This window comes from Lycorma delicatula, chromosome 1 (assembly GCF_047948215.1).
Source record: "Lycorma delicatula isolate Av1 chromosome 1, ASM4794821v1, whole genome shotgun sequence".
Taxonomy (NCBI): domain Eukaryota; kingdom Metazoa; phylum Arthropoda; class Insecta; order Hemiptera; family Fulgoridae; genus Lycorma; species Lycorma delicatula.
Window position 1 is genome coordinate 343,232,812 of NC_134455.1, and position 13,548 is coordinate 343,246,359.

Sequence of the window (13,548 nt, forward strand, 5' to 3'; positions counted from 1 at the left end):
CTTCTGTTTTCTTGCTTTGTTTGTAAACATAAAACTTTCTTAGCTGCTGGTAACAAAAGTTAAAGTTTGTTAAAACAAGCAATTATTTGTTTTCCCATACTATTTGTTTAGTCACCATTACTTACATATGTTGCAGAATAATAGGAAATCCAACAAAGCCATTTTACTATGTAATAACAATATCATTTTATCTAATTTCATTTTATTACTTAATATATGAATAATTTCTCATTTACTATGTTGAGATAATGTAATAAATTCATTGAAATGACAATTCTGGGTAAATAAATGATGATAAATTTTTTTGTTAATGATATAATTTATGGTGTTTGCATATTAGCTCTTGCTGGTATCCTTTTTTTATTCTCTTTTATAATTATGGTGTATTTTTTCTTTTTTCACATATAGTATGAAAGGTATAAAATTATCAGTTCAATTCATGATTTTCATTCTTTCAAAATAAGAATGAAAATCACGAATTGAACTGATAATTTTATAATTCTAATATATGTATTGACTGAACAGAGGTATTTGCAAGTGTGGAAGAATGAGCTTCCAGATTTTATATGCTGATGCTTCACGTGCTGCATCTTCTGTTGCAGCACAAAATGGTTTTACCAGAGACATGAGTGCTGACTGAACATCAGTAGGGGCCTCCTTAACGTGAATCTAAATGAAATTAAAGAAAAAAGTTTCTTAAAGTAATCTTTTCTTAGTAAATTGAAACAACATTAAAATTAACAGCAAAATTAATAATAAACTGTAATGTTATTTAAAACTACAAATTTTTGAAAGGTAATAATAGATGTAGATCAGAAAAGCTGTTTAAATTAATCACTTTTAAAAGTGTTCAAGAATTTTTTCTTTCAGAGGTAAAAATTAACGCACCTCATCAATGAAGTTAGCAGTAGCAGTGTTGTTAATGACACCCAACTTAAAAAGTACTATTAAAATACGCAACTAAATAATACACTTTAACTATGTTGTGTTTGCTCATGTAATACTGCATGTTGTTTTCATAAAATTTTGAGTGTTTGTAAATTTTATATTGCTCAAATGTTGGGATTTTGATTTTTTATGTGTTGTGTGTAAAAGTTTTATGTTCTGGTTAATACATTTGTAAGCTTGCCTACATGCATTGTATGCATTTCTATATATTGTTTAAATGATTATGAAACTATTCAAACTTTCATAATTACTTCAACATAGTTGACATTAAGAAAACTATATTTCTTTGAGTCTAGGTTAAAAGACTTATGTACATTAACACAAAGTTGATTTAATTTAATTTAAGATAGTTGTAACAAACCATTCGTTTGGTATAAAAGAATTTCACATGTATTATGCGTGAGTCTAATCTGTATATGGATTATACTTTGTTTAATATTGTGAAAATCTGAAAAGGAAATTTTAAAAAGAAAATGAATGTATCAACTGATGCAGAACTGTAAATACATTAACAAATACATTCATAATGACCAATTTTAATCAAACGGTTAATACAAAAAATGTTCATCTATGAAAATGGATTCATTAATTTTTTGTTCACATTATTTTTCTTGGTCTTTTTTCCAGCTGTGACATGTGTAAAATATCTGAAGTACAAGGCCCACTATTCAGAATTGTTTTCTCTTAGATTAACTGTGGTGATTACAAAGCCAGAATAAAGGTTCCATTTCTTGGGCTAATTGCATGAGTTTTGGTAGACTGGTATGCTTATAAACAACAGTATACTTGGCTCGGTTTAGAAGATGATGGGAAATTGTTTCTTGCCTCAGATTTCCTAGTAAGCCTGGCAAGGGTTACATGTTATTGCTGAGAATGGCTACAGCATTTTTGAGTGATTTATGATTCGTGTCGGATCGCTTACAACTTTTTTATTATAGCTCCCAACTTATACATGTACTCATACATACATATAAATTTATGCTGTTTTTAAACACATTAGCTACATCTAATACAGTCGTTAAGGCAACTAAAAAAACAAGAACCTGGAGGGATTGTAGAAATAGACAAAAGAGGATGGCATACACCTGTCACGAAAACACCTGAAGAAATAATTCAAAATGTTATTCAATACATAAATGTTATACAAAAATATGAGAGCTACTATTCATGCTTGAAAACTAAAACACTTTTTAAGTCCTAATTTAAATCCACAGAAATTGTATTCATTGTATCAACAATTCTGTAGTGAAAATAAAGTAAGTAAAAAAAAAGTAGCAAAAAAGTGGTTTTGTATAAATTCAACAAAACATTAAACTTGTTATTTAAGCAGCACAAATATCTGTGATTAATATCTAGTGAAATTAATGGGTGAATTAAGTTCAGATGTAAAAAATTTATTCAAAGTATTTATGAATTGCACCTTAAGGAATTACAGAAGTGGTATTACAAAAAAAGTAAAGATACTCAAGATACAAAAAACGGCCAAACAGTAAAAGTGTTGACAGCTGATTTACAAAAATGTTTACCAACACCACACTGTCAGCAAACACCGAAATTTTCTACTGCAGGAAGTTGTAGACGTTTAACTTCAAAATTTATGATTCCAATGGTCGACTTCATTTTGTATGATGTGGGATGAAACTAAGGCAGGACATGGTGGGAATGAAATTGCTTCTTACATTCTAAAATGGGCTGAACAATACACTCCCAATTCAGAAATTGAAGAAATAGTATTAGGGTCAGACAAATGCTATGGCCAGAACAAAAATTTGGCTATTGTTATGTGCTTTTAATACATTTTACACCAGTATCCACAGATAAAGTGTATTAGTCATAAATTATTTTTAAATAGCCATCAACCCACCGGTTTGGTCTAGTGGTAAACTCGTCATCACAAATCAGCTGATTTCAAAGTAGATAGTTCTAAGGTTCAAATCCTAGTAAAAGCAGTTACTTTTTTATAAATTTGAACACTAGATTGTGAATACCGGTGTTCTTTGGTGGTTGGGTTTCAATTAACCACACATCTCAGGAATGGTCAACTTGAGACTGCACAAGGCTTCACTTCATTTTCATTCATACATATCATCCTCATTGATCCTCTGAAGTTATACCTTATGGTAGTTCCAGAGACTAAACAGAAAAAGAAAGTGTTAAAAGGCCATCCGCACATGGAAGCGAACAATGTTAATGCGCTGATAGAACGAATCAAGAAGAAGATAATAAATTACTTACAGATATCATCAACTAGGGATTGGCAGCAGTAGATCTGCTATGTTCAAAACAGTATTATGTTTGCAAAATGAAATTACACGATCGTAAGAATTTTAAATTACTATATGGTAAGACATTGTTTATTTACAGGAAAGTTTTTAATTAGCAGCCAATACTCCTGTCACAATTTGTTTACATTAAAGTTCAGGAAGAAAATATTGGTGAATTATTTATAAATAGAAACTGATATTGACAAAGAACAATTAATTTATCACTTTTTTTTTGTCTTTCAGTTAATTTATAAAGAAACTTGAGAAAGAATGATGTCAATTTTCCAGATGTACTTGATGTCATTAATTGATATCACTATTAAAATACAAAGACCTGTTAACTCTAGCTAATTATTTATCATCACAGTGTCATCTGTTTTATCAAAATATATGTAAATGCAGTGAACTAAATGAATCTCCTGAAGAAGAAAATGATGAATAGTAGAGGAAACAATTATTTTTAATTAAACATTTAGTTTAGAATATTAGTTTTCTTAATAAATTGAATTTGAATATGATGTAGATTTTTTACTACTTTATCATTTTTTATTATTAATTTTGAATTTCTTTGTGAATTTTTATCGGACAGTAGATAATATTACTACTGAAGAAATGATTATAGTTTTTAGTTCTTTGTAAATTATTTTTGATTGTCCGTAACAATAATATTACATTGTATTACAGTTTTTTGTACGAGCAAAATAATTTTATAATGATTAAAGTGTTTTAATTATCTTTTTATTTTCAATGTAACAGTGTCACAATATTGTACAATCATTTTATTGCACAATTTATTTGTCTTTTGTACAAAAAAATCAGAAGGTTGTGTTGCGCTAATATTATCTTTTATGAATGGCATTTTTTAATAAACTATTTCTTTGCAAAATAAAATGTAATTTTCTTCAGACATACTGTTTTTCTTTCACAAATGACTGGACATGATGTTAGAATTCATTAAAAAAAAATGATAAGTACATAGAAGTATAAGACACCATGTCCATTTTATTAAATATAAAACAAAAAATAAATATGTAACCACATGAATTAAAGTATACCTAAATAAGGTATTTTAATAGAAAAAGCTGTGTTAGAAAGATGGTGGTGAGCGAAAGAAAATAAAAGAGCGAATTTCAAAACTTCATACTGTTTTAGTGTAAAATTGTAAAAATAGAGATGGTGTTCTTTACCTCTGTGCTACAGATATATGCATGCAAATTATTAAGACGATTTAAAAGAATTTTTGTTAAGATATGGTAAACTGATTGTTTTTTTTATTATACAATGTATAATTAAAAAATAATAAGGTAATGATGTTTCTAAGTTACAATATATCTTACCTTGGAAATATATACTGTGTTCCCATTTTGTGTTTGTGGAGTTATCTCACATGCTATTTCTCCCCATCCCATTTGTCTTGCAAATAATGCAAAAGCCTAATAGAGATAAAAAAAATATAATTTTATATTATTAATAATAATAATTGTGATTAAAGATTCATTATTAATTTTTCATAGGTCAGATTCTTTTGATTACAGCAAGAACAAATTTTATTTTATAATTAAACCATCAGATATAATTAATTAGATGAAACAAGAATACTTCAAAAATAGTATCAGATTGGTAATAATTCATACTAGGACTACTACATAAGTCTGACTACGTTCTTGCTACAGATGTGTAGCTATTTGCAACTTTGTAAATACTAAAAACCTTCTATTCTCTTATAAATGAAAGAATGAAATTATCAATGAATAATTCGGTTTTTAACAGTTTTGTCAAATACATTATTCTAAAAAATGGTTTATTTTATTAATTAAGTAGTTCTTAACTTTTTCAGTGAAAAATGTAATCAAATTTGAATTATTTATTGTTTTGTAATACGTAATGAAAGGTATATATAAACCGCATTCATCTTGTTGAAAGTTGAATAAAAACATTTTTATAAAAAAAACTGAACAAAGGGCAAGTCATCTGACCATTTATTTTTATCGTTATCGTTTATAATGCAATTGTGACTGGCCCTCTCAATTTATAAAATGCTGAAAATTTTATTAATTTTTTCTATAAATGCATTTGATAAATAGCCTCCAGTGTTGGAGAATAACATGTAAGTTTATATATTTAACGTTAATTAAACGAAATTAGCGAGCGAAGCAACCGTAGGTTATGTTTGGCTTAAACTTCCTCTTTTTTATAAGGATTTCTCGTAATCTATATACCTTAGAGATTGGTTTTGGGTGATTTTAATTAAATTTCTAGTTATCGTTTTGACCCCCACCAGAGCTTATCTGTGTTTATCGATATATACCGGCGAAGGTCCGAATAAAGCAAATATTTCGTCGATTTTTCACCGACGTATTTGGTATGTGTCGACATTTACCGGAGAATATCGATATTTGCCTGTTATCGGTCTTTCACGGTAACATATGTACTGACATTATGTTAGTATGTTTTGTTATGATAATCTCATTACTAGGTGAACAAAAATTGCTGAGTTACTGGTTATTGTGTAACTTTTTTTGTTTTTAAAAAAAAAAAGTAAAAGTAATATTTTTATGTAATTTTTATTATATGAGTTCACAGACTGTGTTTGTCAGTTAGTTTGTAATGTGGTTTATATTCTTTTAAAAATGGGGATTTTACTGAAAAGTAAATGCATTTCCTTTATTCTCTATTAATGTTCTATAGCAACATGGTTACTGTAAGTATAAAGGTTTTACTTGAAATAAATGACAGATTTTAAGATTTTCAGCACTTAAAGTAGGCTATTGCTTGCTCTGGTAAATACAAATAAAGGATGTCTTTTATAGTATCCAATTTGAAAATACAACAGTCTAACACTGGCGTTGACACTGAGTTTGTAAAGCACGGGAATTATATTTATGCAAGCATTATGTTAAAGATCATTTTTAAGAATATTCTGCAGGACATCACAATTTTTGGTTTCAATCATGGAAAAAAATACTCAATAATCGGTTAAAAAATGAACCGATTATTGAGTCTTTTTTTCCATGAAAACCTGGGCTATCAATCAACACTCCTGAAAAATAATTAACTACTACTAGCTGTTCAGGATTTAATGTGGACGGGGAACCGGCTCTGTAGGATACTCACTTTTTGAGCACACAAACATAAACCGATTCTTCAAAAACATTTTTTTAAATTTTTTGGATTTGTACTAAATAAAAGGCAACGATAATCATTTGGTTGTTTAGAAAAATATTTTTAAAGATTGCAAGGTCAAGAATAGTGTTAGTACGAATATCCGATAATTTATCTCCCAACAACTGTTTTTTGAATTGGAATAGTATAATTTCATAATATAAGACGTTTTGAAAAATTGCCGTCATTTTTCTCAAAGAAAAGTTCAAGTTTGTGAGTAATCACAAGGTTTTATGCACAAAGTGAATTTCATTCAAAGGTTTTGGATGATCTTAGGTTAATTTTTATTGTCGTTTTTCGAAAAAAATTGGAATTTTTATTTTATTTATGTCAAAGTTGGCAAAAAAGCTAACTTATTTATTTATCAATTAATTTATTGCCCGAATACCGCAATGTAATCCCACGAAACAATTTAAGCACTAATTAATTTATTATCGATGAAATATCGAAAAAGAAAAATAATCTGTAAAAGTACATAAAAAGGTTTGATAGCAGCAGCAGCATACAAAGGCAAAAAACAGCTTGAATAATTAAACTACCCCGAGGAACATAATCTGGTCACAATCCTACAAATTAAGTTTTAAGTACATTTTATAATATAGATCTTATTTCACGTGTAACATTTAACTATCATGAACATAGATTTAAGAGCACGTTCAACAACAAATGAAAACAGGAGAGTTTCCCCTTAAATATACAAAATATGTTTTTTTTTTAGCTAAAGCTCTTAATTGTTGTTTCATTTTAAAGCAGCTCAGATGAGAAACGTTTAACAAATTAATTTTTAAAAGTGAGCAACTGAGCTTCTATTAAAATGTTTGTATAACCTTAGCCTTTGATTTAAATTCAGTTTGGTAGGCACCCTGTCCTTTCATCAGAACGGGCCGGCCGCTTACTGTGTAATGCAGTAATAAGGAAACAGAAAGGCAAATAAAATTTCTTATTCGTTAGCCATATTGTAACAGGAAACTGATAAAAAAACAATTTTGAAATTTTGTGACAAATTCACTCGTACTATATTTCAGTTTTATCAGTATAAAACTGAATTATATAATGTAGATTAGAATACGTCAAAATTAATATATTCCTAAGATTATTGAACACCTATTTTCTTTTAAAGACTTAACGTACAATGAAGTACTTAGTTCACTATCATTATTTTTTTGTAATTGTTCACTAAAAACGCACTTTTATTAAAACTATTCTTTCTTGGTAACATTAACCTAACTTGCTTTTTCGAAAGAAATTGGTATTCCCGAACATGAAACCTGTAGTATTATAAAAGTACCTTAGTTTTCCAAAAACGAACTTTGAAAATAATGAGTTCTTTACATGTTTCCTGGTTTATAAAAACCATTGAAGTTTTCTGGATTCAGTGTTAGGGAAATCATTTAGCAATACAACAAAATCTCTAGCGTCTAAGTACAGAAAATTTGAAAAATAGGTTGGAAAAATTGATCTAAAATCTTAGTAATAACTTTTTTCTTGTAAAATTAATAAAACCATGATAAACGATTAGAAAGGAGAAAGGAGGTACGGTTATATTTAGGCTAAGTAAGAACTGGCACAGAAAAACGGAATGTAGAAGTGCATGAAACCATATTTCATTTGATGGAAAAAAGGTAGTCGACAGTTTGAAGGTATACTTTTGTATTCTTATACACTTGTACGTTTCGGGTGTTTTATGAATCGGGAAGAATTTTATAAACATTAAAGATATAAAAAAGTAGATAATAAAAATATTAATTATTAAATGATTTTTAATTAATTCGTTGTTTTCAAATAAATATGCTGTATTCGAATTTACGAGTATATAGATAAATATTGGTTATTCATTATAGTAAATCAAAACGTTATAAAATAATTTCACGGCTGTTTATAAACATTTTATCAAAGCCGCTTGCAATGAAGAGTAAGAGATATGAAGGAAAAATAAAACCGTTTTGTCGGTATCGTATATTCTCCCGCATTAGCAGCCTGTGTAGTGCGTTGGGAAAATGCGACATAAACACTATCAATCTGTACTATAGTTAACTTTCATATTGCTTTTTGTACTACCGCCAAGCATTAACGATAATGTTAAAGAATCTCATTTTATTTCGTAGTTGTGTTCATTCTTATTGTATTATATACTATTTTAATTTGACTATTTGTTACTCACTTCATATAATCTAAAGCTGCAAATTTGTAATAACTGTTTTGCCAGGTTATGAGGGTTATTTTCTGGTACTTGCGACTGGAAGTATATCGGCCTGTAGAATTAAAACATAAACAATTGTTATTGCGGTAGTTTTAATTTTATATAAAAAAATTTGTGTGAAATATAAAATATTTTTATAAAAATTTTATATAAAAAAATATATGAATGATGTAAAATAAGGTTCTAATGTAATTATGCACACACCTATATACCCAAGCCATGAAAAAACACAAAGTCATAATTTATTTTTTATGTAATTTTCGTTACTTTTATTATCACAATTAATGACATTTGTTTATTAAACAAATGCGTTGTTTATTAAACACCCACACCCACACATCTTCCTGCAAAAAAAAAAAAACTAAAGTATCATACAACATTTATAAATAATAGCCGAATACATAATTTAACATAATAAACTTTCTATTACTGGAAATAATAAGCTAATAATAAATATAAGAACAAATGACAGAACTATATAAAAACTACAATTTTAATTTCGAAAAATTACGAATTATGCTGAGAAGCGAGCCGGTAAGAAAAAAGTCACAAGAATCCGCAAGTGAACACACGCCCTAGGTAATAGTTGAAGGCTAAAGGGAATATTTGGGATCAAGAGAATTGTAAAGGGACGCACAATTTGGGGTAAATATTTTTTGATTTTCGAACATTTTTGTTTGAATATGTTGATAATTTTATTAAGTAAATAAATTACAACTAAATCAATAAAAAAGGTGGTTATTCAAATTGCCGACAATAAAATTATCTTTTTTAAGAGCAAACACGTTTTATCCAAACACGTATCAAAGATAAACTAAAAGAGAACCTTTTTTTTATTTATATCTCAAGTTTTGAGAAAAACTACAAAAATCAACATATACTTGTCTATAAGATTGTGATTCAATTAAAAAACAGAAGATATTAAAGTGAGATCATTTTACCGCGCACATCATTTGCCTTGAGTAACGAAGAGTAAGAGTAAGAAATAAATTCCATTAGCCCTGATGTCCTACGAAGGGTGTCAAAAAATAGGGTGCGCAGGGTTCGGACCAGCCTTCAGGAAAATGGCGGATATTTCCAACACTTGCTGTAAGACGTTACCGGTTTTGCATAAATACATTTCAAGAATCAAATGAAATGTGAGTATCTCTGTATTATAGTCCACAGTGAAATTGTAGTGTATATTATCACGATGTGCACGATAAAATGATCAAATTATTTTCGCCTAAGAAAAGAAGGACTTTGTGATGAGGCACTAAATAAGAGCTTTACTATAATTTCATTTAACATTACTTCTTAACGAACTTTAAAATCATCTTAAAATGAAGATGTCGAATTAAAAACATTATAGCGCATTTTTTTTGTTCATTAAAATATTGACGTAAATTTAATCATTAAAAAGTGATTTTGAAATTTACGAAAAAATAGACTTTCTTACAAACAACTCCCAATAATTATTTGTTTTTAGAATGTCTGCGGTCAATAAAATTTTCTTTACATGTAAATCTGATTAACCATTTATTTGTTTTTGTTATAGCTATGCTCACTTAAAATTCAGAATGTTTTAGGTGTAAATTTATCATTATATTAATTCGTAAACTATATTTTTAACTTAAATAATATAATAATAATAATATATTTACGTTAAAAATATTTCAATCTCAAAAATTATTTTTTCCGAATTCAACTGTGCTGCTTAAAACTTTCTTGTCATCCAGTATTCCTTTGAGCTTTCAAAAATTGTCTAGGGGTCGATACTATCCACTTATTGAAACACCGGTATAAAAATAACGAGTGCTTAGTCATATGAAATCATTAAAGATAATTTGTCTCAGTTTTTACCATAGCGGGCGTCCTGTAAGTTCTGACGCTACAGGATGAGTCAATCCTTGAAGAGTTGTTAAATGATTTCTTTCAGAAAAAAAATTTCTGTCCAGCAAACTGTTGGTATTGATTTCGGAACCTATATAACTTCTAGAATCCTGTGGAAATGTAGTACAATCTAAACAGCCTAGAATATAGAAAAATAATTAATTAAATTATTATCCGAGAAAAATAACTGATTAGTATTTTATTTTTAGTATTACACTTACGATAAAATACATTTATAAAAATACTAATGAAAGAATACCAGAATTTTGAATTTTTATTATCTAAGGTGGCCGTCCAAAATTTTCTTGTAACAATTATGCTTAACTCAAAGTAAGCGAAGTTTGAATATCATTTTTATTTACGTCAAATAATTTTCAGCTGTACAGATACTCAATGATAACTAATAGTCTAAAGTCTTATTTTTACTTTTATTTTTCTACTAAACCTGAGATAATCATTTCCACTTGTACTTTCATGAAGAGAATAAGATAAATGAAACGATTAAAAAATCTTAAAGGACTTTCTTAAGTGTTGGTACGAATTTTTCAATTCCCACATTTGTAAACACTATGAATAAATTTCTATAATGAAATATTTTTTCAAAGAAAATAAATTATATGTATACACACGAGTAATCTAAATTTGAATATATTATGTATATGAAAATATAAATATTATAATATATATTTTATAACAGATCGAATATTAAATAAGAATGTACAGGAAGAAACGTATATGTTTCGCCAAAGGTATTCATAAAATTCCATAATTACTAATTTTATTATCTCTCTAGGTAAGTTTGGAATGTATAAAATAAATTTTACGGCTTTCCACGATTATTTTAGTAATTACTGTAAATTATTGTATGTTGAAAAAGTGAATTTTTTTTTAGGAGTCGATAATGACCGGATATAGAAAATATTCTCTGAATACATAATTTTGTTATTATCTTTTATAAATAATTAAACAACCACAGTCGAAAACAGGATTCCCACCGAATTTTAAGATTTCTTTTTACTGACCAATTTAGTAAAAATTTTCTGATTCGCAATTTTATGCTACTGCCGTTTACTCTGCAAAATAAATCGATGTTTTATATTTTTGCAGCCTCCACCATCCCCGAAGCTGTCCAACACAGAGGCCTTTTTTTAATTATTTATTGTTTCATTCATTTTTTAAATTTATTTTTTAATGTTTTTTTTTTTACAATATAAATTTAAAACTAGGCTATTAGACTTATTTTAAAAGTATTAGACTTATTTAAAACTAGGCTATTAGAGCATAGAGAGATGCTCGGTATCCTGAGACATGAGCATATGAATCCCATTACAAGGTGAGGCACAATGGAAGACTGTGGAAAGATTCCTCAGGACGGTCATGAGGAAGCTGCAATTATATGAGAAGTCCCGCAGTGGAGAATGGCGCCGGAAGGCGTGGGGGCGGACAGGTTCTCGGCTGAGTGCCTAGGGGGTCCCCCGTACGTGTGGGGGTCGCCTGGGTGCGATGAGGCCGAGGACACTCTGCTCGTGCGTCTGATGGTGGCCACTGGTAAGTGGTGTGACTATTTGAGATTTCTGTCTTGACTGCTGTGTGGGTGTGTAACGCGTGGGTGTTAGAAGCTGTGTCCTGTTTTCTGCAGGGTTCTTGTGTGATGTTGTTGTCGGTGTTTGTATTTGACGTACTGCATGTGTTGTTTCCAGTGGTGTTGTTTGTGTAGTGTATGACATTTGTTGGTTGTTATTACTGTGTGTGCGGGCGATTCCCCCCTTCTTCGGATGAAATGTTTTTATAAGCAGTCCCAGGAAGGGGGAAGCCAAGGGTGGAGGTTTAGTCGGTAGTGCGCAGGTATACATACGTCCTTGGTTATAACTGGCGGAACCTGTTAGCGAGCCCGACACTGCTTAGGCGCCCGTAAATGGGGTTCCTCCACCTCTTAAAAAAAAGGAAAAAAAGGCTATTTTTTGAGATAAATTGTTTTAGTAAATTATATTGCAAATTAAAAAAAAAACAACAAATATTTAAGAAGTTTCTTAGATAAAAATGAAATCATGGTAACTAAAACTAACACAAATAAGAAATCAAAACTAACTAAAAATAAACTAAAGCAATTTTTAGAAATAGCCGATCTCCATGTTGGGAGTGGCAGCGTCTCGGCTTATCATCCGGAGGTCCCGGGTTCGAATCCGGTCAGGCATGGTATTTTTCATGCACTACAAAGATTACATTTCATATTCCTACGCACATGCTTCGAGTTATGTAGTGAATTTCATTTAGCAAAAAAAAAAAAAAAATTGGCTCGCACCTAAGATTTCTAAAAGTTTTTTCAAAAACTTGCCTACATTATTTTGCAAAGTAAACAATATTAAAAACATGGTTTAGATAAAAATGCTAAGAATACAGACTTCAGTTTAACAAAGAGTATATGTATGATCACAACTTAAGGAAAACTAAAATCACTGTGACTAAAATACATTCTTCATATCGTCTTCTAGAACTTCCCACTGCAGAAAGAATTTTTTTTGGTAATGAAAACATTCTCCTTGTCACCAACATCTACAATTGCATCAAAGATTTTTCATTGATTAGTTACTGTCTCTTCGTGCAAAAATTCTCCACAAGAAGAGATTTGTTAATGGAAAAGCTACCTTCGACTGTTGCATGTGAAAAAATTAAGTGTAGTTTTACTATTTCCCACAGGTCCACATATTTTGAATTTTTTGGTAAAATAAATGAAACAAATTTATCCAACTTCCTCTTATCTTTCAATTCTTTACTGTCATAATCTTCAGTATCTGGTAAAAATATTTGGAACTCGCTACTCAGAACTCCTTTAGCATCCATGCGTAGCAAAGATTTTTGTTTCTAAGCTTTTTCAGATATATTTTCAGTAAATATAGCTTTTTCAGCTATATTTACTGAAAATATAATAATGTCTTATTATATGAAGCCATCGTTATTGGGTTCATATAATACTGCCAATAAACACTTAATTTGTCACTACCAAGTTCAGGCTCATGAAGGATCACAACTGAATCTAATAGTGATGGATCCCTCATAACTTTATATTTTAAAGGACTTCGTTCAACAAGCTTAAAGATGAAT

General features: G+C 29.2%; 1 protein-coding gene across 1 annotated transcript; it reads right to left on the bottom strand.

Annotated features, from left to right (window-relative positions):
* Positions 1-501: 501 nt before the first annotated feature.
* LOC142317901 (uncharacterized) lies at positions 502-13,287 on the bottom strand. Its single transcript, XM_075354439.1, has 5 exons — positions 13,092-13,287; positions 10,417-10,585; positions 8,536-8,626; positions 4,550-4,645; positions 502-669 (listed from the first exon to the last, which is right to left on the bottom strand). Exons 1-5 carry the CDS (start codon positions 13,285-13,287, stop codon positions 502-504), a joined length of 720 nt encoding a protein of 239 aa, XP_075210554.1.
* Positions 13,288-13,548: the final 261 nt, after the last annotated feature.